This window comes from Verticillium alfalfae, genomic scaffold (genome assembly GCF_000150825.1).
Source record: "Verticillium alfalfae VaMs.102 supercont1.6 genomic scaffold, whole genome shotgun sequence".
NCBI lineage: Eukaryota > Fungi > Ascomycota > Sordariomycetes > Glomerellales > Plectosphaerellaceae > Verticillium > Verticillium alfalfae.
In genome coordinates, this window is record NW_003315033.1 from 2,176,294 (window position 1) to 2,203,760 (window position 27,467).

The window sequence follows — 27,467 nt, forward strand, 5'->3', positions numbered from 1 at the left end:
GAAGTCGCGGTAGTGCCGGGCGCCAACAGCAGCGCGCGGAGTAGTGCTTTCCTACCTGACCTAGGTAGTCAACCGTAGCGGGAGCAGGTGCAGCAGTAGCAAGTGCAGCGGTGGCAGTAGCAGTGGCAGCCGCAGCCGCCGTCGGCCGCCAAGGCGAGACGGAGGTCTTGGAGGGCCTGGATGGTCACTGGCTCTGGTGGTAAGTGTCAGAGCATAGTGTGACCATATGACGAAGGAGCAACGCATAAGCATTCTTGATTGCCACCGCCGGAGTGTGCTCCGTGGGGCGGCCGAATCGTTCAATTCGTCGCTGAATTGCGGGGCGACCTTAGGTCATCCTGCCTCCGACGACCCTAGTCTCGAGGGGGCCGTTGCCGTACCTGCCGCATCGCAGGTTGTTAGTACTGCCGTACCATACCGTAACAGCACCTTCCGATACCTGTCGTTCCCTCGACCATTCGCCACGAAGAGACGACGATGGCGCGCGTTGGAAGGTAGCGCCGGGCACTTGCCAAGCACGGCAACCAGGGACGGATGCTGGTGTTCCCCTAGCAGCAGGTAGTCGCGGTCAGGTCTCTGCCATCATAGTGCAAAAGGCGGGCAGGCACGCAACCCCGTCAAGCGAGCCGACGGCTTCCTCCTCGAGAGGCGGGCTTCCCCCCTACGGAGGAGACGTCCGGGTCCGCGGGTACTCCTGTGGCACGCGGCAAAGGCAGGCAAAGGCAGGCACGGTCGGCAGGGTAGGCAGGCAGGCAGGCAGGCAGGCCACACACACACACACACACCTGCTGCACAGAAGCACCAACAGGCAGGCAGTTGGCGGGCTGGAAGGTTGGAAGGACGGGAAACACAGCGGGCGACAATGGGAATCCCAGCAAGCCCCCCATCCCATTCATCGCTACTTGAGGACTAGCCCAGTCACTCACCCATCACCCCGCTCCGCATGAGATACCTTACCAATAGCCACGCATCAGGCTCGGAACTCCCCGAGAAAAAGGACAGCAGCATCCTGGCCAAAGGCTGGGCACTGCGCTGCACAATCTGCCTACCTGGGGCCCTACCCACACCAGGGTTGGCGGGTAGGCGCGCTGTGTCCTGGGTCTGCCGCAGGTGTGCTCTGCTCCATCTTGCCCTGTTCTGCCCTGCCCAGACCAACGACCTCTCCCACCTCCGAACGACCGCACCGCGTTCGCCCTGTTCGGCAAACCCAGCCTAACGAGGAAGGGAAAGAAAATCCCTGCCGACCTTGGCCATGGCGGGCTGGCCTGGGCGCGCTGTCAAGTTGGGAAGGCTGCCGCGACTAAACCCACCTCAGCAAAGCCAAACGCCTACCACAGATGGACATACCTTGGCTTGGGAGAATGTGGGGGGGGGGGAAGCTCGCTCGCCCCCTACTCCCTGCTGGTGATCTGATGATGTGAATGTTGGTTGCCGCCGTCGGGTCCGTCCCTGGGGCTGATCTGAAGTTAGGCAGCTAAGGTACCCTTACCGACCTAAGGTAGGTAGGTAGGTACCTACATGGTAGGTGGAAGGATACTTCCAAGGCAATGTCAAGCATGGTGAAGGTTAGGTGAGTACGGTAGCTTGCCATTTGGGCCTGGTCTGTCAACATCCATGGCTGCATCGAAGGCGCCTTTTTTTTTCTTTCTTCTTGTCGCTCTCTGTCCACCTCTCTTGTCCGGTATTCACCTTACCTGCGCCGCCTCGACTCAGCAATCAATGGTACTCGATGCTAGTCTAACTTTACGAACCGAACTTCATGCATCGGCAAACCTCCATCCATACCAGTCGTCATGCCCACACCCACATGCACCGTCACCTACATCCACCAATAGAACCTATACTGACGTCTTATAGGTTCGATGCACCTTTTTCGTCCTTTCCCACCATGCTCACCTCGTGTCTGTCACTCCATTGCCCTGCTCGTCCTGGTGACCTGGCGCTGCCCTGGTGTTGCTCCCTGCTCCCTGCTCCCTGGTGGCCAGCTACTAGTTCGAGCTCATGCAGGTCCCCTATGCATCCCCCCCCCCCCTTCTTTGTAATGTGGTATTTTACCCGGGGTGGCCTACCCCAGCGGGGCTGTCATTGATTTTGCGATCAGACGCACCTGCAGATGCAGATGCCAGTTCCATTGCGACGCTGATGGGACTTGTCACGAACTCACAATGAAAACTTGTCGCCCGCCCTCCTCGCGCGGCTGTTGGCTCGTTCCCTGCCACTCCTCAACAACGTGCCGCGTACCATGGCCATAATGCAACATGCCCTGGCCGCATTCTGATCTACCTGCCATGTTCTGCCTGCATATACTGACATCTGAGCGTTGGTCCCCCCCGCCCCATGGTTCGGCGAGTCCGTCGATTCCCTGACTACCTACCTAGCTACCTTAGTCGAGGTCCGGCCTAGTCCAGACCCATGTACCAGCCTCCTGCTTCTTCCTCAACGATCTGTGTGTGCGTGTGTGTGTGTGTGTGCGGAAGAGCGAGGCTGTGGGATTGGGTTCTGTGGTCATACCTAATACCTCATGTTTCTGTTGAACCTTTTCCCGCTCAACATGCGTATCTCCAAGAAAAAGCGGTCCTCCTTTTTTCTGATCAGTCACTTCTGTCACTTTCACATCCTGGCGAGGATCCGCTGCCCCACCACGCAGTGCCTGTCCGGCTCATCCATCTGGCGCCCCAAGTTGCTCAGCTCGTCTTGCCAATACCATTTGCATGCCCTTGCTCTGACTACCACGACACTACCGCAGACACCACACCACTCGTAGACATCGTCCTGCCACCCGCCGAGCCCCTCATCCTCCCTGAACGACCAAGCAGGCGTGGCGGCCCCTAGAACTAGGTGCCCGCCGCTACGAAGGCGCCACCTGCGACGCGAGAGAGAGAGCGAGAGAGGGGGCAACAGCCGATACAGAAGGGAAATCCCATACCTCGCAATCCCTTTCCTATGTTGAATACTATCTCGCAGAGCGGCCCCTACTCACATCCCTTCGTATCCCCTCGCAGCCATCGACGCCGCCGCCGCCCCTCTTCGCCCCCCGATCGATCTGCCGGCAAAGAGGGGGATGACCAAATTTGCCGCAACGGGCCAGGCCTCGCCTGTCTTGCCTTGATGCTCGGATAGTGCCTGCAATAAATGCAGTCAGAACAGCTTTGGGGTTCCGTGGCGTCCCTGATGTTTGTCTGCTCCGGACACAGGGGTGCAGTTCCGAAACGTCAATAAAGGCTGTGAATGATTCCGACTGGGCTGTGTGACAAATTTCTCGCCAGGCATGCTGAGCCACCTTCTCTGACGGCAGAGGTCTTCAGACATGCAGGTGTAGGGCAAGCTGGCAAGACGATAGACCAACAAGCAGTCAATGCACCAAAGCCTAGTGAGGCAGGGCAGTTGGCAGGGTTGCTGGTCCATGGCCAGGGTCAGAAGAGAGGAGACGACCCTCCTTCCTCCTGGAGAGTCCCCCCCCCTTCCCCCTGGTGCCTGGCGTGGCCACCATTGATCGGCCCCCTAGGCCATATTGGTAGAGCCCCGGCAACCGCAGGAAACGTACACAGAGTAGGAGTGAGTGAGAGGGCGAGCAAGGATTGCGAAGTGAATGACTTGGGCGACCCTCTCGGGCAGGCATGTTTGGCATCGGTCCGGACTGTGCGTCTGTTTAGGAGTTCAGCCGCCTGCTCGCATTGTTTCGCGCGCCTGTCGCGGGCATGTTTCGCTGTGGCAGCGCCTCGCTGTCCTCGGTCTATTCCTTGACGTCGAGGGCGTTGGGAAGGCGTCGATCTCCAGCTCGCACGATCCGCCGGCGCTCCGGTAAACCCCATCCGTCCGCTGATCAATGCTAAGCCACCGGCTGTGAGCGTTATGGATATTATCCAGAGCGGATAGCCTTGGAGGCGGCGGATGAGCTAATAGGAGCATCGAAGCCATCAGCTGATTTGGCTTGCGGGTGATCGCCGTCACTACGCAGAGCTGGTTTGATCTGCAGAACAGGCACTGTCGCAAGACTACGAGACAGGGCAGCAAGCGCGTCATCACGGCTTGCCTCGCTTGTTTCGAGTCGGTTGACGCTGACTGTGATGTTGGTCATCAAGGGATCGTGCGGCAATGGCCCGAGTTAAATCCCATATTGGCAACAGAGACAGAGAATGCAGCCCCTCGTCCGTCCCCCGACCAAAAAAAAAATATATCGGGTACCTACATGTTGAGTACGACGGTGATGGGAAGCCAACCGCCCCTCTCCACCGTCCATGGCTGGTCAGATCCAGCAGGCCATGTCGGAAAATTTCGCAAAAAATGTGACAGGTCGCTGACTATTGTGGTCGCTGGCATTCGTCGTCGCCTGTTCGACCAGTGCAAGCCCCTCTTGGGTTCTTGGGTGTGCTGTTAAACTTCCGCCGGAGATATTACTATTGCACTTCGATCGTCCCAAAGAAGACTGTACGATTCATTGACCCCCCTTGCGCCTGCCCAGTATGGCTTCGCTTCGTATGCGCAGTCGAGATAGCGCACTCAAATCGTCTCATGAGGGTCCCTACAGCGCAAGGGGGCCAGCCGTGCCTCTCTCGTGGCTACAGGCCCCGGACCGGAACGTTCGCCGGGCGGTGGTGGGTGGTATTGTGATGGGGTCGGCTCGCGTGGGAAAAAGGGATGAGAAAGTCCCGTGGGCTCCGTAAGCGTTGCATCGCGCAGTGGAAAAATTCCCGACCCTTACAGCCTGCGTAGTGGTTGCTTGGTGCCGAGCCATTGACAAGCCCTCGGTACTGGTGCGTCTGACTGGCCATTTGCAAGGTCCTCGTGTCCCCTCTCCCCGCCTCTGTCAATTCCCCTTTGGACGTCGTTGCATCGGTAGCGTCACCGGGGCGTCCCGAATGATTCCACAAGCGCGGGAGCCAAAGCTCCTCCCGTGCCTCGTGGCAGGTGGATGCGGGTAATCCGAAAATTTGCGGTTGACGGCGCCAGGAAAGCCAAGTCGGATTGCCCTGACAAAATGGGACAATTGCCGACAGCGGTACCAGAAACCCCTCTCTGCCCCTAGCTCAGTGCCCAGTGCCCAGTGCCCAGTGCTCAGTTGCTCGGTGCAGCAACGGGAAGCACAGCATACAGCACAACACAGTATGCGGGCCAACAGTCCAGCGGCCGGCCCTCGCCTCGAAGCGTGCTAGTTGAGGTGACTAAGTCAGCAACGGCTGAGGATTAAAGTGGAAATCGTTCGGCGCCGGTAGGGTCTGGAGCGATGGGTAGCAACTCGGGTTCCGAGAGGGCCCAGACTCTCGGCCCTGAGGCGAAGTCGAAGAATGTCTCTGCCTCAGCCGCAGTTGCGGCGGAGATGCTAAACGCGTGTGGGACGGAGATTGTGCACCCTCAATCATTCTCCACGCGTGCTCTCTTCCATTCCGGCCGACGACGATGGTTCGGGCCCGGCACATCGTCCGCATCGTCCCCGCGTACGCCAGTGCACATCAGTGGAGTGCGCGAAGCCTAGGCCGTGTCACAAAGCCAATACTGCGCCATCGCGCGAACCTCATCATCGTGAAAACCCTAAGAGATCGGGTTCCCGGTGCTTCGGTGCAGCCTTCGGTTTATAAGCTAAACATGCCCACGCCTTTTTTTAGCTGCATGCCTCCCCTTTTCTTCCACATGGAGGCTGCGAGGCTACGCTTAGCCATGGATTTGCGAGACACCGATAACTTCACAATACCCATGATCGGACCAGATCGAGTAAGTTGTGCGTGGTGTCTTGCAGCTGTCAACCTCGCCTAGAGGATCTGAATCTCAGGTTGGTCAGCCCGGGACAAGCCGACAACGTGGTTTGCAGATGGCGGGAGATTTTTTTTCCCCTGCTAGGAGTCAGGGACCTTCGGGACCGAAGGTGTGTGAATAGTGAGTGTGTTTCGAAGTCGCGCTTGATTTCACTGCCTACTCGACGGCTACCTCGTTGACGGCCATGACTTCGTCGTCCATATCCTGGAGTACCTCGTGCATCTCCTCCTCTGTCGCCTCCAGCCCCTCGGAGCTCATGAGTTTGTTATCCTTGTCCTCGGCTAGTAGTCTCGTCAGTACATCTCCGGCTTGCCTGCCGGCAGGAAAGGGAGGTCATGAACTCACTCCTCGCTTCGACTAGCAGGTTCTCCTGGACTTCACAGTTGGTCAAAACTGAGCCATCGCCGATCACACATCTCTTGCCGAGAATGCACTTGGTGAGCTTGCAATTCTTGCCAACCACGACGCCATCCATAAGCAGACATTGTGAGAGCTTTGCGCCTTCGCTGATTTGACAGCCGGCGCCCACGACCGACTCTTTGATGGAGACTTTTTCCTCGACCGTAACGTTGTCGCCAACAAGACTATCCTGGCGAGTAATGGTGGTTCTCGACTTGACGCCTTCGGGATAGGCAACCTTTTTGGCGTGTGCAAAGGGCGATACCTCTTGCCCAAGCGTCTCCTCTAGAGAAGGGATCTTTGCAAGCTGCAGTGACACGTTGAGAAGCAATTGTGCTGTGTCGACCCGGCGCACGAGTGGCGCGGCTTCTGTTGAAGGATGAATGTAAGCAAGAACGGGAGGCACAATAAGGCTCTTCTCATCAGCCGCAGTCTCTCCAGACTTGATACTTCCTGCGTTCGAGGCTCTTCTGGTCCTCGAAGACATAGCAGGCGTAGGCTCGTCTGTTTCCTGGTGATCTGGTGATGGCGTCCGTTCTTCCACCGAATCAGCAGCATCCTTTGTGTCCTCCTCTCTCAATATCTCCTCCAGGCCAAGTTTTTCTCCAAGGCCCGCCTGCCAACCAGCCTTGGCCCACCAGCCGATGACGTCCTCGCTGATATTTTCAAAGCGCTCGTTCTCTTTGATAAAGTCGAGTATCCATTTCGGAAATATATAGAGATGAGCATCGCGGTGAGTTGTTAGCATGCGGATCCGAGGATGCCGACGAAGCAGTCCGTGCCGAATCGGCAGGCCGCTTTTCTCTTCCGTGAGATCCTTCAGAGAGTCCTTCGGCATCGAGTACACAAGGTTGGATAAGTGTGGCAAGAGCGAGCCTTTTTGTTGACAGGTTGCGGGGAAGGGCAGAGGGGTGGAAGCGATGAAGTCCGTCTCCTCCTTCTTCACCGCGAGAGCCGTTTTGGTTTCATACCACACGCCCAGGCCACCACTGAAGCGGCTGCTTCCTGCTAGGCTTGGAGAACCCAGCACCTCTGCAAGGCTGGCTGCTTTGACCATCCAAGCCTGCACAAGTTTCTCACCAGCAAGCTCGCAAACGAGATCACATGGCAGAACTACAAAGTCGGACTTAACGATCTCCCGAACAGAAGCAAGGCGCAAAATTTCCGCTGTGCCAGTCGTCTGTTCAAGATCGCCCGGCGCCAGAATATCTGGCCTGGGGAGAGGCAGAGCCGTCAGGTGGGGGTTCGTATTCAAGGCCTGCTCGATTGGCCCCTTGGCAGAAGCTGGGCAGACAAGCGTGATATCTGTGGTATTGTCAGCGTGAGATTGGATTCATCCAGCAGTGGCCAATACCCGTGATGCCTGTTCGATAGCAGAAGTCGAGAGCATACCAGACCATGGGTCGGTTTGCAATAGGGAGGAGGGCCTTGGGGCTTTCATCAGGGTTAGAAGTAAAAGTCGGGAAAGACGAGCCAGGACCGCAGAGGATCAGAGCTTGCAGCCCTGGTGAGGGTACCGAGACTGCATGGGGCATCGTGAACGTTGAACGATGACAGTTTGATATGAGAGGATTGTTCGACAGTCGCAAGGTTGATGATCTAAACGATGATGTCGTCACCTGCGCATAGACTGATTTCTTGGACTTTATTCGAAAAAGAGAAAGAACTTAGTTTGGGGTGACCTGGGATTTGGGAAGCGCTCTGCCTGGTCTGAAGCTTTTCTGTGATCATTGCCATGAAGCGGCAACGATTCTGGAAGGAGTCATCAGAAAGTGGGCCCTGCCACCCCAACCTTGCCCTTGCAGCCCCAAATTCATATCACGTGCATGAGATGTGTTATGTCAGCGCATCCTAATGTAACTGTTTCGAGTTGCCGACCAATGGCAACAACAGACCTCGGGATCTTGGCCTGGGCACCTGTGCTCACGTCGGCCCGCGCTTGTGATGAGGAGCGATCAGCCACCCGCGTTCGCGACTGAAAACAAGCGGGCAACCCCCCTTCCCACCGGAACCTATGTCACTGTCTCACGACGACACAAACAAGCTCCCCCACGTTTCGACACTTCCTCGTTGCCTGTCGAATTGACCTCTCGATCATCCATATACCAACGATCGACCCTTCTTTCTTCCAATTGAAGGCCCTGCGCCGTCCTGCCATGACAGCGTCGGCCTAAATGTCGCCGCCATACGATAACTCGTCGCGAAGGAGGGCGTGTGGAGTCATTGGGTGCCCCTCGCTGTTACGGTCACTGTCGCGACAGTCGGGGTGGCTACTTGGGTGTGGAGCCAGCGAAAAGATGATAATCAGGTATCAGAGCAAGACGATCATGCCGGTCTGGACTACGATAATGCCGATTACGGCGACAACCCGGCGTACGGCTCCTCGACGAGAGGATCCAAACCCTCGACTGGAGATTTGAGGGGCCAGACCCAAGGCACCACCCATCCTCACCCGGATGCCACCGACGAGACGTGGGGAGCGCGCATGTCCGGTGCCTTGCGCCGTACGCCGAGCCCTCAACAGTTCTTTGAGCATGCTGGCAAGACAGTAACAGCGGGCGTTGCAGCCGCCGGCGCTGCTGCCGGACGTGCTCTTGCTGCTATACGCGAGGAAGATAAGGGCGCCTATGCTGACCATGAGACATGGTCTGAGGAAGCCAATGCCCGGAAGGACCGCCCATCCGACTCCCAGCCTCGGGCGCCGGCAAAGCGGCGCAAGACTGTCGTCATTGTTGTATCCGCGGACACGAGCCTGAACGACATGGACGAAGACGGATTCCTGGAGCACGCAGTAGGTTCAAACTCACAGCAAGGGTAACGAACTGTCTCGTCGACTAACACTCTTGTAGTCGATCTTGTCACATATTCCACGTTACACGGACTTCTCCAAGTTCAAGGTGTTTGTGTTAATTTACGCTCCTGGCCTTAAGGATACACCAGCGGAGTCAACGAGCAACCTTCCGCCGCCATCACTGAGCTCTTCATTCTCCAATATTGAGCACCAGCAAGCTCAGACGCCGGTCGGCGAGTCTTCAAAGAGTCCGGTCCTTGATGCATCCGCCAGTCCGGCGTTTGGTGCCATTCATTCCCAGGCGCTTAGTCTTGTCGAGAAAGATTCTATGGTTCTACCTTTCAGTTCGCCGAACGGCTATGCCCACATTCTGCGTCATCTGCAACCCGAAGTTGTGTACCTCCAAGAGTCACTGGCGGGCGACAACGGCAGCATCGTCACAAACATGCAGGCGTGGCTCCGTCATGAGATTGTGCTCGTCGTGGGCGCCGAAAGTGGCGACGGTGGACTCGCTGACAGTGAGTCGGAGGCAGAGAAGGCAGACGAGAAGTGGTGGCAGCGGCCCGAGAGGGCCGGTCGTGGCAGAGGAGTAGTTGTCGTGGACGGCATGCGCGTTGGAGATGACTGGGCCCGCCGCGTACAAGGCAAGGAATAGGTTGCCGCTGGAGCCTTGGCAAGCTGGATTGGAGTTTATTTACGTCATTAATGGGAAACGATTGTTACAATCATGTTCGTGGCTGAGGTGGGACTGTAGAGGGTATGGAGACGTCAAATACTCGCTCGATAATGCCCCCCAAATGATCGATCGGGCTGACGGCACCAACAATGCTGAATGGACAATATGTATACGACATGATGGTCATTCAATCTTGAGACCGCCTGACGACACCTGGACCCGTTGAAACGACTCAAGCTTATCACGTGATGACCCGACGATCCTCACCTGCGGGCTCCCGTGGGCTTGCTTCTCACGATGACATAAGCCGCGACGCTACGCTCTAACCGCTTCTGTCTGCGGCTCATGGCGCGCAGATTTCCCCATAGGCACGTCTGACTACAACCATCCCTCACGGTATCGCCAAATACCCGACCACTACCCCCACCCTCATCAACATCCATCGATCGCGTCGCAGTTCCATCATCCCGACGATCAATTTCGCATTGATCGCACGACTCGATTAACTGCTTATTCTTACCGGCCCGCCTCACGTCCAAGTTGCGACCCGATTGTCCCTGTCGCCTCGCGACGTCATAACCAATAGGCCACAGCGCTTGACATCCCCAGCCCTATATCAGTCGTCCATCATCAACCGAGGTACGACGACGCACACCTGCAAATGTTGAGGTAGTGATCGATATCGGCGCCATACAAGAGGGAAGCTTCAGTTTTCTGGAAAAGTCTCAAAGGTTGCAACTTGAGGCCTTGCCTCGTGATCAGGCAGTATGGCGCCTGTCGTGACGGCGATCCACCCGCCAACGTTGCCTGTCACAGCCAAAGTCAAGAGGCCAGTACCTCCCGGAATCCAGACGAACGGAATCAACATGGCGCCGAAATCCTCACCATCACCATCTATATCTACAAAGAAACCGCCCAACTCCACTGGCGCTAATGCCGCGGCGGCGCGCCCTACGAACAGAACGCGACGAGAGCCATCTGCACAGCTCACTGGCCGTGTCTCGAGAAACAGTGCCGGAGTGCGCTCAGCTTCCATGGCCATTGAAATGGCCTCGCTTCGATCTGTCCAGCCGCCTCCATATAGTACGTTGTGAAGCATTCTGCCCATCCCCCCCGATCGCGCCCAGACCAGTCGTATGTTAACGCGTCCAACTTGCAGTCGTTACCGACAAGTATATTCTCAGCAAATATGCCGGGAACCCGCCGTCTTTAATCCTCCACCTTCATCCTATGCACTTCCGCTTCGACCAGCAAGACGGCACATTCTCTTACAAGTCGCCAATGCGGATCTTCCTCGAGCACCTTCGGACGAGAACTATCCCACATGATCTGCTTCAAGATCTTACTCAAGAAGGAGTTGCGTTCTATGAAGGTCGTCTGATTGTACAAGTCCACGACCACAAGACTGCAGCGCAGACAAGGGATGTTCAGCGCCCAGCGTCAAAAGCCAATGCTATTGTTCCTCACTCAATACATAATCACAATCCTTATATCACGCCCTCGCCGTATGCGCCCTATCCCAAAGATGACCTGGGCACAGCATCCGACCGGGCTGCGGAGCGAGAGCATGACTCGAAGGAGAAGACGACAGAAGATCGGGACAAAGAGAGCATGCCTGCCCCAAGCCTACCCGGTGAGGGTCACAAGAGCAAGTTGCCGGCGCAACCTAGGATATTTACAGTTGTTCTACATCCGACGCCGCAGAGTCTTCAGGCGGATCTGATGATCAAAACCACCACCCCACAGATGGCGACTGATATTCGCGGCAGCATAGATGGTGTTCCACCAACGCCGATGTCGCTTGTACCACCTACTCCTACTGGTTCGAGTATGCCGCCACCTGCCAAGAAGCTAAAGAAAGAGCGCATGGAACTGGATGCCAGCAACATTCTTGACGCGGAAGCGCAGATTCTTCTCGCGACGAATCCTGTACTCAACCTTGAACCGACCAAGGACGCCAGAGGAACCATTCGCCTGCTGGAGAGCCTGGCCCACCCCAAACACAGCAACCCACCACCAGAGCCCAAAACGCGAAAGAGGACCGTTGCAGAGATGGCCGCAGACGTCGCTTTCGCGGCCGATAAGGAACGTTTCATGCTGACGCTTGACGACAGGCTTTCCGCAGATAGCGGAGGCGTGCAATCGGGTGGGACTGGAGCTGACGGCGAGAACGAGGCCGTGACATCTGCTTTTGAGCCTAACTTCGCACGGTTCAAAGTTATCGCAGACATCAAGCGCGAGCACGCCGAGAAGAAAGAGCAGGAGAAGATCAAGGCTGCGGAGAACGAGAAGAAGCTTGCGCTGCAAAGGCAGCAGCAGCAGCAACAGGCACAGCAGGAGCAGCAGGCTGCCCTCCTAGCTGCACAACGTCAACAGGCCGAGGAAGAAAAGGCTCGGCGCGAGCAGGCAGCCGCAGAGAAGCGTGCTCGCCAGCAGGAGGCTCAGAGACAAGCAGCTCTCGCGCAACGCAGCCAGACCGCAGCCAGCGCGAGCCAACAACATGCACAGCTGGCGAATGGAGGAATGCCAAACAGTGTTGCTGTGCAAAACGGGGGAGTCCCCAACGGCATACCTACGCAGGCCCAGGCTAGATTCGCTCAAGTCGGCCAACCGCAAGTATCCTCGCCGGTGGTTCGCCAAGGTACCCCTCACAGCATGTCTTCGCCTATGCCAGGCGCAGTGTCTATGCAGCAGACCAACTCGAGTATGGCGGCAAGCCCGCCGCGCCCTCCATCTGTGGCTCAGGGCCACCCTGGAAACATGGGTGGAGTGCCAATGACGAACAGCATGTCTCGAGCGAGCCAACAGAGCCATCCGAACGGAACACCTCGAATGCCTCATGGCACGCCCAACATGCAGGGCACGCCAGTGCCTCAGCGCGCCATGGCTGCGACCCCACGCATGACCCAGGCGAGCCCGCCGCCAAACATGATGGCCTCCAATTCGCAGATGGGTATGATGATGGGAACGCCCAATATGCAACAGATGCACCAGGACCCTAGCATGGCTGCCGCTCAGATCGCGCAACGCCAACGGGCCCTGCAGCAGGCTCAATCCATCCCTCACGGCATGCAAAACGGAATGCCAAACGGCATGATGAATGGGAACTTCAACAATGGCCAGCAGATGACGCAGCAGCAAATGCAAATGGAAATGCAACGGCGAGCGATACTGGCCCAACAGCAGCAGCAATTGCCACAACACCAGCGCGGCAACATGCTCAACCAGCAGATGGCGCAGCGTTATGCGCAGCAGCTGAGCAATATGCAGCAAGGTAATCACATGGCAGGCGCGCAAATGTCACCACAGCTCCAGGCCCAGATGCAGGCACAGATTCAGGCTCAGCAGCAGCAGCAGCAGCAGATGGCCGGCAATCACATGCAGCGACCCATGATGAACGCCCAAAATGCCATGAATGGACAGGGAATGAATATGCAAGCCATCATGATGCAGCAGCAACAGCAGCAGCAGCAGCAGGCACAGCAGCAGCAAGCCCAGCAGCAGCAGCAGCAGCAAAACAACCTCAACCACTTTACATCGCAGATTCGGATGCAAAGTCAAATGCTATACAACAAGGGGATTCAGGACCTGGCGAACAAGTGGGGCGGCATCGCAGAAAACATCCCGGCCGAGCAACTGGAACAGTTCAAGAAGCACTGCCTCATGCAAGCTAAGAATAACGTTCAAGGCATGCTTCATCAACGGAGAGCGCTACAGCAACATCAGCAGCAGCAGCAACAGGCAGCTATGATGCAGCAGCAGCAGCAGCAGCAGCAGATGCAAGGAATGGGTGGCATGATGGGTCAAGGCCACCACATGTAGGACTTGTGCAGTGGCGTTGGCGACGAGGGGTGTGACGATGGATACGAGCCGATATTCTCAAGGGTGAGAGGAGTTCATGGGATTGAGGTAATGGCGGCGGCGGATGAACAGGCTCACGCGGTATTGCATCACTTATATACCCCTCGCAAGGCTTGTATGGTTAGGCGTTTTGCGGATCGGGAAGGGATTTCGGTTGGTTGTACTCAGTTGACGCACTCGCGCCTTTTTTTGAGCGAGCGAAAGTGATTTCGGGGTTTGTATCATAACTGGGCAGGCCATTCGGGCCATTTACTACAAGCTTTCAATTACCTCAAGTCTTTATCCTGATGGCGCTGCGAGTTGTGCTAGTACAGTCGAAAGTGGTGATTTCTTCGTTGGATTTGTGGGTTAGTCATCCCGGTAGCACCCATCACGTGCGCTCGGGAGATGTTGCGAGGTGCCCAATGATGTAATCTGCGGTGGCCCAGGCGCTGATCATCTCTGTCCTAGCTGCCTGGATGATCAAATAGCTATCTGGGCGCTATAACGACCTGCAAGTGACCTGGCCTGCTCCCTCGGCCTAGAGAACGACTCACACGACCCTTCAACGCTGTGTTTCTACGTCTGGCGCAAGCTTCATACATCGCTACTCTTTGTCGCCTGCCCAGTCGATTTCCCACGCTTCCCGATCCCAGATCTCTTTTTCTTTTAGGCCTCACGCGACACGCGCCCTCGACCAGTCGACACGATGCATTTCTCACTTCCACCGCGGACAGACACTGCCCTGCTGCTGTCGCTGTTGCTCGCGCCTCTTTCCGTGTCAGCCATGCTGCGGTGCGATCACATCCGCGTAGGCGATGCAGACTTTAATCTGTCAAAGCTCAGGGGCCCGCACTCAGTCGTCACGTCCACCTGGCACCCCCCTTCGCACGCCAACACGTCGTACACGCTGGACATTTGCGCGCCGTTGAAGAGGAAAGGTGACGTGAAAAAGGGCGACGAGTGTCCCAACGGGACCAGAGGTGCGTGACCCAGCTCTTGCCCTCTGCACCATCGTTATTCTGGCATGGCCTTGCCGTCTTACACGTTTACTGACGGGGTGGTCTCCTTTCTTGCAGTCTGCGCCATCGAGCGCTACATCCGGGACGAGGACGCGAAGCACGACGATATCGAGCGCGTCATACCGATCGCCGGCGAGCTCAAGGACTGGGGCGGCGGAAACCTGGACGCCAAGACGGAGAGGCTCAAGGGGTCCGATTCGCACGCCGACGCCGACAAGGAGGGCCTCCGTCTGATTCTGCAGGGCGGGCGCTATCCTTTGCACGACAAGAAGGCGCGCGCGCAGGAGGCCATTATCGAGTTCATCTGCGACCGCGAGAAGACGGGTCTGGAGGGAGAGACGACGCCGGAGGACCTTTACGACACGACGGCGAAGATGAGGGCGCGGGAGGAGAAGAGCGGAGATGACAAGAAGGATGGCGATGGCAAGAAGGACGGCGATGACAAGAAGGACGGCGATGACAAGAAAGGCGACGACAAGAAGGAGGGTGAAGGCAACGACCAAGACGGCAGCGAGAAGCAGATTCTGAAGCCTGATGCGGCCCTGATCTGGGAAAGCTATGGTCCGTCTGACAAGGGAGATGTCGATGTGCTGCGCTTGACCTGGAGGACTCAGTGGGCGTGCGAGGATGCGTTCAAGAACCCTCCCAAGGGCGGCAACGGGAACGAGGACGGCGGCGAGACTCCTGGCGCTGGCTGGGGGTTCTTCACCTGGTTTGTCTTAATGTACGCCCCCCCCCCCTCCCCCTCTCCTCAAGCATTCATTCTTCTGAAGACAGACGAATGTGCTGACAAGCGGCGAACAGCCTGTTCCTCGGCATCGCGGCATACCTCATCTTTGGCTCATGGCTCAACTACAACCGCTATGGCGCTAGGGGGTGGGATTTGCTCCCCCACGGCGACACGATCCGCGACGTGCCCTATCTGCTGAAGGATTGGGCGCGCAGCGTGCTCAACACAGTGCAGGGCAGCGGCACGCGTGGCGGCTACAGTGCGCTGTAAGCGCCATAAGAAAGCGGTGCACGAGGAAGAGCACGCCGGATATTGTGTGGTTGAGTCGAGGCTTGGCAGCTGCGTTTGAGGGGGGCGGAGGGGGACATATGGGAGCGCATACACTTTTGGTGCGGATTCCGTCGTTGAACAGCAGCATGTGCAGCGACGAGCCGCTCGTTGAGCAAGACTTGCTTTGTATGTATTTGTAGGACGTCCGGCGCTCTATACAAGTAAGCATTGGTTTTCTTTTCTCCCTTGGCATCGATTGCCCTGTCGAAGGTTGGACGAACTGCCTCTCGGAAATTTGACCGCGTGTTTAAAGTATACGATGCAAGTTTTCATCTGTTCTGAAGCAGCGGAAATACACATAGATACATCAACGTCTATTATTTTGTAGCGCCGAATACCAACGAAGGGGAATCATCAAACAGCGCTCTGCCTCTACCTGCATCACCATCTATATAACATCAATTCGCGTAAGCAGGAGGTCTATTCTCCCGACTCTGGCCTCTCACCGTCCTCTCATGCCACGGTCGCGACGATGGCCTCCTCGAGCACGTCCAGGCCCTGCTGGATCTCCGAGTCGGTGATGGTCAGGGGCGGCACGAAGCGAAGGGTGTTGGTGCCGGCCGTGATGACGAGGAGGCCGCGCTCGCGGGCCGCCTTGACGATGGGCGTGGGGTCCTGCGACAGCTGGGAGGCCGAGGATGAGGCCCTTGCCGCGGACCTCGGTGATGAGGGCCGGCCAGCGGGCCTGCCAGGCGTCGAAGCGCTTGCGGAAAATGTCGCCCTTGGCGACGACGCTCGTTTGCAGGGTCGGGTCGGCGAGGCGCGACACGATGTGGTGGGAGAGACGCGACGCCAGGGGGTTGCCGCCAAAGGTGGTGCCGTGATCGCCGACCTTGATCTTTGTCCGCGACGTGGGCGTTGACGAGGGTGGCACCGATGGGGAAGCCGTTGCCGAGGGCCTTGGCCGTCGTGAGGATGTCCGGGTGGGCCTCCTTTGGGAGGTGCGCGTGGGCCCAGAAGGTGCCGGTGCGTCCGAGGCCGCACTGGATCTCGTCGTAGATGAGGACGGCACCGACGGCGCGGCAGCGCTTGGCGAGAGCCGTCAGGAAGGCATCGGTGGCGACGGTGACACCGCCTTCGCCCTGGATGGGCTCGACAATGACGCCGCATGTCTTGTCAGTGACGAGAGCATCAATGGCATCAATGTCGTTGAGGGTGCCGACACGGAACCCCGGCAGCATCGGCGCAAAAGGCTGCTGGTACTTGGGGTTGTGTGTGGCGGACAAGCTGCCCATGGTGCGGCCGTGGAAGGCGTTGTGGAAGGAGACGATGTCGGTCTTGTTGCCGGAGGGGTCGATCTGCTTGCCGGTCTTGCGCGCAAACTTGATGGCCGCTTCGTTCGCCTCGGAGCCCGAGTTGCAGATGAAGACGGCATTCGCATCGTGCATGGCCCCGGCAGCGCGCGTCTTCTCCACGAGGAGCTTGGACAGGGCACCGGTCCAAGGGTTGTAGTAGAGGTTGGAAGCATGAACGAGGGTGGCGGCCTGGTCGGCGGCGAGCTTGGTGATCTCGGGATCACAGTGGCCTAGGGCATTGACGGCAATACCAGCGGTGAAGTCGAGGTATTTTCGGTTCTCGATGTCCCAGATCCAGGACCCCTCGCCCTTGACAAAGACAGGAGGCGGACGAGCGTAGGTGGCAACCATGTAGGGGGCATGCTCGGCCACGAGGGCGGCGCTGGGAGAATCATCGGTCGGGTCAGGGTTCGTGACGGCAGCTTTGTGTGACTGTAGTGAAGGGGGGCAAAAGTGGTCAGTCAAACATCAGAAGGGGTGGTGCTTGGTGCTTGGAGGGGTCTCTGTACGGACAGTGGTGGAGAGACCACGGCGAGCGAAACGGGCGCCAACAGCCACACAGGGCTGTGCCTTGGTCAATTGAACTCGGAAGGGTATTCGGAGAGCCATTGTGACGTGTAGAGGTTCGAAGAGAAAACAAAGTAGCCCTGGAAAACGGGAGAACGAGGTTGAGGGAGTTATGGAGGGTCAGTCACTCGTCAGACTCGATGAAGCTCGACAACCACCGACTTCAAAATCTGGGCGATATCGCTGGATGACTCGAACGTTGGGCGTTATCGATAGCATCCCGCAATTGATAGGCGATAACAGACATTCGCACTCCGAGCTTCGGCTGGAGCCTCGCCCCGCTTAGCTAAGGAGGGTGCGCGAAGGAAGGTACTTACCGTCGGGTCCTTAGGTACCCCAGGTAACTAAGGTGGTACCTAGGTACCTACCTAGGTAGGAGCCATCTGCGAGACTCAGCATTCTCCTCCTTCACTTCACCTTCTCAGACACTCTCCATGCAATGCTCTGCAGCATCATCAGCATCATCAGCTGTCGCACTGCAAGATGAGGCACCATCACGGCAAAACATATGCCAACGCATCATGGTCTCGATCATACATCACCTGAGAGACATGAGGTCCTCTGGCCCCCCCTGGCCCCCCCTGGCCCCCTTGTCACCTGAGGTCAAGAGACGAAAGCAAGCGGCCACTAGAATGCCAATTCGAGCCGGCTCACGTGGACCAGCTTCTCCAGCCACAAATCCAGAATACCTGATAGGCTACGATACCCTGGGATTCGGCATCCGGACATGAGAAAGTGGCTGGGGCCTGGGAGATGTCGCTCCTCTCCTCCGCACTTTCACATGCCAGTGGTCCATGATGACAACGACGACGACGACCTCAGACCCTCCGTCGCCTGGTGTCTCGTCTATTGTTCGCTCATTAGCATGTTTCCGGGCTACTGACACATGTGTCTCTTCTCTTCACCTTCCTCCTTCGGACTCCGATTTCTTTGACTGCCCCCACGGCAATTCAACTGCCTCTTCTTCATTCAAACCCGCATCAGCAAATGCCAGTCTGCCCCTCGTCCAATCCCCCCAGGACGCAAATACACCACCACATGCTACCATAGAGAACGAGTCAGGGCCTACAGCTTGGGAACGTTTCGCACGCTGGCCACCACGCTGTCATGTGAACGTGACGCAAAGCAGGCTTCTGTGCGACGTGCTCCAACACGACACCATTTCTTTGTTTTCTTCTGTTGATGATCATCTTCCCTTGACGCCATTCCACATTCCGCATCAGCATCAGCGTCTTCCTCTGCATCAAATTTGCACCTTCGAGCTTCCATCATGCTGGACCACGTCCTCGGCAGGCCATCCGTCAAGTCACGGCGCCTCCAGGTCCTGACTGTCCTAGCATTCTGGTCGGCTTACATGTATCGGTGAGACCTGGCCTTCCGTTCTTGACTCGCTACTCTGACGCCCTTGAGGGTCGGGTCGGTCACCTCACGCGCGCCGACACACATGCTGACCATCTGCCCAGAGGCCACAAACATGGCCCGGCCTTTGTTCGTTTTCTCTCCAGGTTTTGGAGCAAACGCCTCACGGCATGGCAGACGGTCGTCCTGACCATGATTTACCTCTACGCCGCCCGCAACTTTAGCACTCTTTTTGGCCTGGCCAGCCCCGAGCCAATGTCGAACATGTACGAGAAGGCCTACTTCCGCGCCACCTGGGTTCTGACTGCCCTCGACGCCGGTTTTTGGACCGCCATGAGGATACGATCCAAGTGGCTTCGCGATATCGCCAGCGTTGTCTTCTCCCTCTTTTACATGGTCGCCGCCGAGAGAGCCGACGAGAAGGTGCGCAAGGTTCGGGGCATGTTGACCGTCGAGCACCTTCGTGTCTCGTGGAACAAAGGCACAACACCCTACATCAGCTTCTTCCAAGGCCTCATGCGACCGCGTCTTACGCGATGGCCGCCGCGCGCCGTCCGCATCCCGCGACCCGCCGGCAGCGACTATACCGATCCCGTGTCTGCTTGGCTGTATTATGATGGTCCACTGGCCGACCTCGAGCGGCACAACAAGATCGTCCTCGATATCCCTGGTGGTGGCTTTGTCGCCATGGATCCACGATGCAACGATGACAAACTCTTTGCTTGGGCCGTCAAAACGGGTCTTCCGGTTCTCAGTCTCGACTACAAAAAGGCACCCGAATTTCCCTACCCATATGCGCTCAACGAGTGCTTTGATGTCTACACAACCATCATCAAGAGCCGCGGCCGCTGTATTGGCATGTCCGGCAAAGACATACCCACGTTGGTCCTCACGGGCGACAGCGCCGGAGGGAACCTGGCCACAGCCACCACCCTCATGATCATTGAGCGCACGTCGCCACCGATGAACCGGTACTTCAACCAGGGTGACCTGCCTCTGCCTGACGGCCTGGTTCTGTTCTATCCAGGTCTTGATATGAATATTGGCAATTGGATGTCTGACGAGCAGATGTCTCTGATGAAAGATCGTCGCATGCGGGGCACCAATAAGTCCATTATTCGCCGCAAGAGCATGCAGTACAATGATCTCGTCGGAACCCCGCATCAGTCTGATGACGAAGACGAAACAACGCCGCCGAAGCATCCGTCTCTCAATCTCAGGGCTGTCAAGAGCCCGGTAGGCGACACCGCAAAACAACCTCTCCAGAGTCCACAGCCGGAATACTCACATAGCGGGCCTCGAAACCTGACCAGCCCTGGCGCCTCGTCGACGGCTGCTGCTGCTGCTACCGCTGCCGCATCCTCTTCTTCTCCCGCAACCGAAACACTCAGCCGAAAGAAGAGCACGTCCCACCATGCCGAACCACTTCGTACCCGCCTCGCCATGTCATCTATGATCTCGTACTTCAATGACCGTGTTCTCACGCCTGAGATGATGCGTGCCATGATCATCCTTTACATCGGCCCCCACAACCGCCCAGATTTCAGCCAGGACTACTTGCTCTCGCCTGTTCTCGCGCCCGATGCTCTGCTCGCCAAGTTTCCCAAGGTTCACTTCCTCACCGGCGAACGCGACCCGCTCGTCGACGACACCGTCATCTTTGCAGCGCGCCTGAGACAGGTGAAAGAGGCAATGTGGGAGCAGCAGCGGGCACACGAGGCAGACAGGGACGAGTCGAGGAAGGGCACGCGCAGAGACAACTTCAACGAAAAGGACGTCGCCGAGGTGGCTCTTCTGCCGGGTGTCTCGCACGGGTTCTTGCAGTTCCCGACCGTCTATCCTCCGGCATGGGGGCTGATCGACCGGTCCGCCGAGTGGATTAGCGACATTTTTGCTCAAGCAGATGGCGGACGGCGAAGGAGGACGCGCGAGCAGAAGCTCGGCAGGCGACAGGTGGACGACTTGTCGGCCAAGGCCAATGGGTCGGGCAAACACCACTCGCGGACCCTCACGGAATCGAGCGCAGACGAAGACCGGCCGCTGGAGATCGCCATGACAAGGGCGGGGCGTGGCAGGGAGCGGACCCGGGGCGCGGGAAGGGGCAAGGGTAAGGAGGTGGCGTATGAAGATGCACGGGACGCGGAGGCGGGCGTAGAGCCCATCGACGAGGAGCGCGACGGAGAGACAAATGGAAGAGTGAGGCAACGACAGGCCGTGAGGCCGCGGAAACGGGACGACGGGAAAGAGCTTGAATAAGCTCAAAAGCTCAGACGACCTGCTCGGTCGTAGGATGCAGGGCCTCGCTGGAGGACTCACGGGCTTGGGAGAGGAAGACTAGACACATGATAGACGTAGCAATGCACCACCAGCACGGTTCTTGACACAAATACAGGGACGCCAGCACGTGGTCATGCCCACGTATGGTTCACTTTCATGTAGATCCCGATTCTACTGCTCTGTGGGCTGATTTTGGTTCGGCAGTTGGGTTGTTGGCGGCAGCGCTACAAAGACGTCAAAAATGCTGTGACTTTCACCGAGGGCAGTGCCTAAGCTATTGCCAGTCGTCTCGACACTGGACAACCCCCAACCTCCATTGCTACACATCTCTCGGGCCCGGCCCCTTGGACTATCCCGTCGCAAATGCCGCCCGACTGCCGGGTGACCGTTCACCCCCAGCTTCTGTCAAGACGGGAGGCCCGGAAATGAGGGGAACAGTCGCCAGGTGGGAATAACCAGGATTAGCATCAACGGCGACGCTCCCGACTGGGCTGATGACCCGGTTTGCAGAAAATAATGGATCTGATAAAATGCACAAGCAGGTTTTTGTGACGTGAGCGACATTGATGGAGCCTCGGAGCGGCAGCATTTTCTCTCGTCCTTCGAGTCATAATGCTTGCTGTAGGGGTTGAACGCGACACAACTGACGATGCCGTTATCATGGAACAGGCTGACGCTCGAAGAACCTGTATTTGGATTAAAGTGCTGGTGCCCCTTACACGAGCTTTGACGGCGAGTAAGCTTAGTTTTAGGTAAAAAGTCAAGCGGCTAATGGTGTTCACAGCCCCGAGCTAGATTGAGTCGTGAAGCTACAATTATGGGCCACGGTAGGGATCTCTAACCTATCAACCTGCTTGCCATCCGGCTGGTAGGCTCGGGCCACCCAGATGGGAAACCCCGGCAGATGGTGATCAGCAACTTCTTACGCGCAACACAAGAGAACCGAATGGGAGACCGGCGCAGCTTGCTCAGACGCGCCATATGGTTCACTTGAGGCGAAGCAGAGCCCCCGCTTTGTCATCGGGTTTGAACTCTAACAGCTTGAGTTGAGTCGGTCACTGCCAAGTCGCGGCACTGCTTCATGCGATATATTGCGAGCATGACTCGACCACGTTACCAGTGCATGGATGTAGCAAACTCTCACAAAGTGTTGTGATCAGGGGTCTCATCAATCAACATGCTGAGTTTATCAAGCGAGAGAGTCATGGTTAGAGCTGTTGCTAAAAGCCGGTCAAGATATCTATACGTTCAGGGAACTGCATCCTTCTTGTCCCCCTCGTCTGCTCACACTCCTTTGTCAACCACAGCCGCTCCTTCGACCCTTAGTCACTCTCTACATATTCAAAAATGCAAATCTCACGTTCTCTCAAGACGATGCTGGTGTCCGGCGTGACAGTCAGCTCGCTGATTGTGCCCTGCTCCGTCAAAGTCAAGAACGGCACGGCTCCGATAAACAGCATCGCCAGTTCTGTGATCAGTCCTGCCAGCTCTGCGGTCAGTCCTGCCAGCTCTGCGGTCAGTCCTGCCAGCTCTGCGGTCAGTTCTGTGATCAGTCCTGCCAGCTCTGCGATCAGTTCTGCCCCTGCCCCGACCAATGGCCCAGGGAGCAGCGTGCCCGTCGGTTCGGCCATCCGCAGCTGTACCGTTCCCGGCACCTTTGCCCTTACATTCGACGATGGCCCTTTCAACTTTACGGATCACGTCCTCGACCTCTTGAAGGCGGCTGGTGTCAAGGTCAGTCACTGTCCTGCTCCGTCGAGCCGAGTGCCCCTAAAAACACGGCTAACACCAAAGGCAGGCCACATTCTTCGTCAACGGCCAGAACTGGGGAGACATCAACGACTACAAGCCGACAGTCGAGCGTATCCTGGCGGAGGGTCACCAGCTCGGCTCCCACACCAACAGGCACCCTGATCTCACGACTCAGTCCGACGCGGAAATCATTGAGGACATGACCACGTTGGAAAACACCCTGATCAGCCTCGTTGGAAGGTTCCCGACTTACATGCGGCCCCCGTTCTTCGCTTACAACGACGATACGCTGTCTATTCTCGGTGCCCTGGGCTATCATGTCATCGACGCTGACCTTGACACGAACGACTGGCGCTACAACAACCTGGGCAACGAGACGGCCGTCGGCATCTTCCAGCAGGGGCTTGCTGCCGGCGGTACCATCGCTCTGGCCCACGATGTACGTTCTACATTTCCCTGCGTCACACCTGCGCCTTGGCCTCGAGACCGTCGCCAACCCCAGGTACCCTGAACAACCCCAACTAACAGATTTCCAGGTCCACCAGAATACCGCCGAGGTGCTCGTGCCCGAGTTCCTCCGCGTCCTCGCCGCGACGAATCTCACCGCCGTCCCCGTCGGCCAGTGTCTCGGCGACCCGGAGGAGAACTGGTACTCCACCACGCGCACGGCAACCCCGACCGCCACCGGCGTCCCCACTCCCGTTGTCATCACGAGCACCGTCACGCCCACCGGCGTCATCGGACCCGACGGTGCTTGCGGCGGCGATCAGGGATTCGTCTGCCTGGCCGGCACCTGCTGCAGCCAGTTCAACTTCTGCGGCACGAGCAGAGACCATTGTGGCACCGGGTGCCAGAATGCCTTTGGCGTCTGCGCTTAGGCGGGCCTGTAGTTCTTGTGCGCCCCTGGCGTCTTTTTTCGTCAAGGGGGATGCGTGTTGCGAAGCTTGTTAATATCACTCTTATAGACTTGTAAAGTTTCCTCCTGTATTACCATCCTGGACACGTGGCTAGACCTGTTGTTCCTTGTAGACCGATATACTTAAGTATTCTAAGACTAGACTTCAAGGGCACACTGCCTGGTTCACTGTGGCAATACATTGTAAGTGATCTCCGTAGATCGCCAGTGTGGAACGTGATATCATAAGCCTATCAAAAAGTGATTCACTGGAGAACCCAGCAAATATACATCAGTATATGAACCAGGCAACCGGTTGCAGACGACGTCGCACGTAGGCAAACGATGCCGCGAGTTTTGAGAATATCTTTCCATGAACACGACAAGGTGACGGCGGCAGCGCACCCACGAAATGCAGACTCTGTGGTCTTCCCGGCCTCCGTAGTTACACAGAACAAGGGCCTCGTGCTGCTGCTCACCACGTCACACTGCCTTTGGTGTACTCACTCGCTCAAACCACAGTCAGCCTCCCCCGCCACTCGCCGACTACTTGTTCCACCTCGGCCCGGAGCACAGCCTTTCTCGCCTCGTCGCACCAGCTCCCCTCAACCGCACCCATGGCGACGCCGGCCCACTCATCGACGCTCAGATCGAACGCGTCATGCACGGCGCAGTAGTTCTCCAAAATGTACCCTCCAAAGTAGGCCGGATCGTCGCTGTTGATGCTGAACCTGACGCCGGCGTCGAGGAACTTGCGGATGGGCAGGTCGGCGAGCCGCGCCGCGCCCGCGCAGCACCACGTTGGACACGGGACACAGCGTCAGCATCGTCTTGTCGCGGGCGAGCTGCGCGAGCAGCGTGTCGTCCTCGGCGGCGCGGCGGCCGTGGTCGATACGAAGCACGCCGAGGTCGGCGAGGGCCGACGACACAAAGGAGGGGGGCCCTTCCTCGCCGGCGTGGGCCGTGAGGTTCTGGATGCCCGCTGCCTTGGCCGCGTCGTAGACAGAGCTGAAGAGGGCGGGCGGGTACGGCGCCTCTGAGCTCGACATGCCGAAGCCGATCAGGGTGCCGTCGTCAAAGTGGCCTGCGGTGACGATTTCGTCGAGCATGCTGTGAGCAGACAGGACCGGCAGGTGGCGGAGGAGACAGGGAACAAAGGCCACGGACAGCTGGGGGAAGTCCACGCGGCGCGGCGGCGAGCCGTCGACAGTCCCTCGATGACCGTCGCGTACGAGACACCTCGCGACGTGTGCGCCTGGGGATCGAAGAAGACCTCGGCATGCCGGACCGATTGGGCGTGGGCGATGGCGAGGTAGGCGTAAGCCAGGTCGGCAAAGTCGTCGGCTGTCAGCAAGACGGAGAAACCAGTGTAGTAGTACTGTAGAAAGTCGTCGAGTGACTCGAATTCACGGTAGCGAGCGCGGAGTGCCGACGGACTTGCAAAGGCGGCATCAGTGTCCGAAGGCAGGGTGACGCCGTTCTTCTGAGCCAGTTGAAAGAGAAGCTCGGGCGAGAGTGTACCCTCGATGTGGACGTGATGTTCACATTTCGGTAGAGCTTGGAGAAAGCCGTGAAATTGGTCTGTACACATGATGACACTTTTCCGGCCGGAGGGAGGAAGAGGCGTACGTCGATGTATTCACTTGGCTCTGAATATGGATGATCTGTGATGCACAGGCGAAGCAAGTAACTCCTTGTCGCTGAGCAGCTATTTCAATCGGGTTGCAGGACCAGTGAGTGACTCGGATCCGTATCGTGCAGCCTTTTGTCAACACTACGATAAGAATTTTGGGTGCATCATTCTCAACGACCACGAGGCGTCTATGTATGGTGGAGCACCGCCATCGCCCTCAGGATTTCAGTGAGAATCTCTGATCAGTGAAGACTCAACTGATCCATAGCGAAGCTCCTAATTATGCACAGAACCCTCGTCCATGCGGCACGATACGCCAACCGTGGTAGACGAAGTAATATTCCCAGAATGTCACTGGAGAGTACAGACCCTGGAAGTGGAGCGCTTGCGAGATGTTCCTCATTGAACGTTGGTATTGACCAGCTCTACCTGTGAACTGGCCTAGACTGGCACATCATTCGAGAGCTCCAGCCTTGCTCATGGCCCCTCCTCAATACCCCATTGTCAGTGGAGAGACCAGCTGCGCTTGCGGCATTAATGTCCACTGACAAGGACACCATAAGCAAGAAGGCCGACAGGGAACGGGGGCACCTGACAAAGCTTGTAAGGGAAGGGGGAAGGGGAGCCACGCGGACGGGCGGCGGGCTGACGATGCGGTCGGAGAAAGGCCGAATAGAGCAAAACAGGGCGAGATATAGGAGAAAGGAGAGAGCGTCAGGAACGAATGACTGTCCCGCCCGTCGCTCGACAGATGGCGATTTGACCAGGAGATGGTCCCAGATCTTGGGACGGTTCGAGTCTGGGGTGTCAAACGTCGGAGTTCATCGGGGAGACGGTCGCAGCGAGGCTTGGTCGTACGCTTGGCTCGCTCGTCTAGTTGATCCACAGACTGGCGATCTGCCTGGCGATTCTTCGACGCAGAGCCAGGGATGACGGAGAGGAGCGACTATGAGAGCACTACAACCTGAGCACCGAAATGGGGATTCCGACTGCTTACAGCCAGCGTTGCAGGCTTGAATCACCGTGGAATTACCTTTCGGAATACCCCGTCGCGTATCGCACATGTTCGTCCGCTACTCACGTGCCATGACCGAAAAGTGAGCCCTGCGCAGGCTCTGTGCAAAAGACTGGAAGTACACAGGAGACAAGCCCCCAGATGGCTGGACTTTCACGACGTTGTAAGGATCCCCCCTGTCAGAGGCCATGGGTCTACAAAACGTCAACCATGCTAAGAAGGGTTGATCAGCGATCAGGGCCAGGAATCCCAATGTGTAGGACCCGCCCCCAAATCCTTGTGGGGACGGGTCGGCGAGCCAGGCAGACAAGACAGGATGCGCGAGACAAGCTGGCAGATGAGCGTCGGGGCATGTCCCGAGACGGGTTGATGGATCGTGGAGGTCCGAGGCCTGCTTGCCGGTCGTGTTATTGTAACACGATCCGTCGCAACCACCGATCGAGCTTCTTTCGCCTTGACCGCCTGTCGGTCACAGTCCAGCAGCCCTCCCTCCCTCGTCAGGCAGTTGAACATGCCGGCGAGCAATGCCAAAAGCTTGACGATGGGATTGGCTGTCGACGCTTCCCACCCCCAGTATCCTCGACGGCCGGGCGGGAACCGGAAGGGGATTTAATGCCTGGTATGCATGGTGTGCGTTCGTGCGTGCGGCCCTCATGCCGCTGTCCACTTAACCTTGGTGACAGCCGCCCGCGTCAATCTGGCCGGCCGGGGCTGGTGCCAGTGCCTATGCCTGTGCCCCGTTGCCTTGTTGTGCAGCGCCTTTGCCCGCTCGTGTCTGCGTCCGTAGACTCGGTCGAGGGTCGGAGTACGTTCGAAGGTGTACAGCATGGTGCATTCCCGCTTTTCCTTAGACCAAAGAGAAGAAAAGTGACATGGTATGAGGCAGAGCAAACGGGGGGAAGAAAGAGAAGATCACGGAGTGGAGCTCACAGGCACGCAAGACGTGTACCTGTGCACAACTGGCTGAGGGCAGTGAAGATAGTGGACGCCAGCGGCACCGGTCCGGGAAACCCCATCCTTTGCCATCACCTCTTATGACTAGAGTGGTATAACACATGCCGTCGTTTCTCGCCTGGCCGACAGTGACCCCGGGCCTGGCCTAGGACAGGCACGTACCCGTCCGCTATACTGGCCG

At 57.6% G+C, this 27,467-nt stretch overlaps 8 protein-coding genes across 8 annotated transcripts; 5 read left to right on the forward strand and 3 right to left on the reverse strand.

The window, feature by feature from the left end:
• Positions 1–5,873: 5,873 nt before the first annotated feature.
• On the reverse strand, positions 5,874–7,685 carry VDBG_05787 (conserved hypothetical protein; the record flags this gene model as incomplete). Its single annotated transcript, XM_003004628.1, has 3 exons — positions 5,874–6,032; positions 6,097–7,455; positions 7,505–7,685. 3 exons carry the CDS (start codon positions 7,683–7,685, stop codon positions 5,908–5,910), a joined length of 1,665 nt encoding a protein of 554 aa, XP_003004674.1.
• Positions 7,686–8,030: 345 nt separating this feature from the next.
• VDBG_05788 (conserved hypothetical protein) lies at positions 8,031–9,596 on the forward strand (the record flags this gene model as incomplete). Its single annotated transcript, XM_003004629.1, has 3 exons — positions 8,031–8,117; positions 8,357–8,941; positions 9,000–9,596. 3 exons carry the CDS (start codon positions 8,031–8,033, stop codon positions 9,594–9,596), a joined length of 1,269 nt encoding a protein of 422 aa, XP_003004675.1.
• Positions 9,597–10,483: 887 nt separating this feature from the next.
• Positions 10,484–13,747, forward strand: VDBG_05789 (conserved hypothetical protein; the record flags this gene model as incomplete). The annotated part of the gene is made up of 2 exons (XM_003004630.1): positions 10,484–10,700; positions 10,777–13,747. The coding sequence occupies 2 exons, from the start codon at positions 10,484–10,486 to the stop codon at positions 13,437–13,439; spliced, it is 2,880 nt and encodes a 959-aa protein (XP_003004676.1).
• Positions 13,748–14,244: 497 nt separating this feature from the next.
• VDBG_05790 (conserved hypothetical protein) lies at positions 14,245–15,479 on the forward strand (the record flags this gene model as incomplete). The annotated part of the gene is made up of 3 exons (XM_003004631.1): positions 14,245–14,440; positions 14,537–15,191; positions 15,284–15,479. The coding sequence occupies 3 exons, from the start codon at positions 14,245–14,247 to the stop codon at positions 15,477–15,479; spliced, it is 1,047 nt and encodes a 348-aa protein (XP_003004677.1).
• Positions 15,480–15,992: 513 nt separating this feature from the next.
• VDBG_05791 (acetylornithine aminotransferase) lies at positions 15,993–17,443 on the reverse strand (the record flags this gene model as incomplete). Its single annotated transcript, XM_003004632.1, has 3 exons — positions 15,993–16,224; positions 16,326–17,266; positions 17,348–17,443. 3 exons carry the CDS (start codon positions 17,441–17,443, stop codon positions 15,993–15,995), a joined length of 1,269 nt encoding a protein of 422 aa, XP_003004678.1.
• Positions 17,444–18,671: 1,228 nt separating this feature from the next.
• On the forward strand, positions 18,672–21,016 carry VDBG_05792 (hormone-sensitive lipase; the record flags this gene model as incomplete). Its single annotated transcript, XM_003004633.1, has 2 exons — positions 18,672–18,763; positions 18,865–21,016. 2 exons carry the CDS (start codon positions 18,672–18,674, stop codon positions 21,014–21,016), a joined length of 2,244 nt encoding a protein of 747 aa, XP_003004679.1.
• Positions 21,017–22,384: 1,368 nt separating this feature from the next.
• VDBG_05793 (polysaccharide deacetylase family protein) lies at positions 22,385–23,667 on the forward strand (the record flags this gene model as incomplete). The annotated part of the gene is made up of 3 exons (XM_003004634.1): positions 22,385–22,771; positions 22,836–23,228; positions 23,326–23,667. The coding sequence occupies 3 exons, from the start codon at positions 22,385–22,387 to the stop codon at positions 23,665–23,667; spliced, it is 1,122 nt and encodes a 373-aa protein (XP_003004680.1).
• A 676-nt stretch (positions 23,668–24,343) lies between these two features.
• VDBG_05794 (adenosine deaminase) lies at positions 24,344–25,275 on the reverse strand (the record flags this gene model as incomplete). The annotated part of the gene is made up of 2 exons (XM_003004635.1): positions 24,344–24,768; positions 24,852–25,275. 2 exons carry the CDS (start codon positions 25,273–25,275, stop codon positions 24,344–24,346), a joined length of 849 nt encoding a protein of 282 aa, XP_003004681.1.
• Between the last annotated feature and the right edge of the window lie 2,192 nt (positions 25,276–27,467).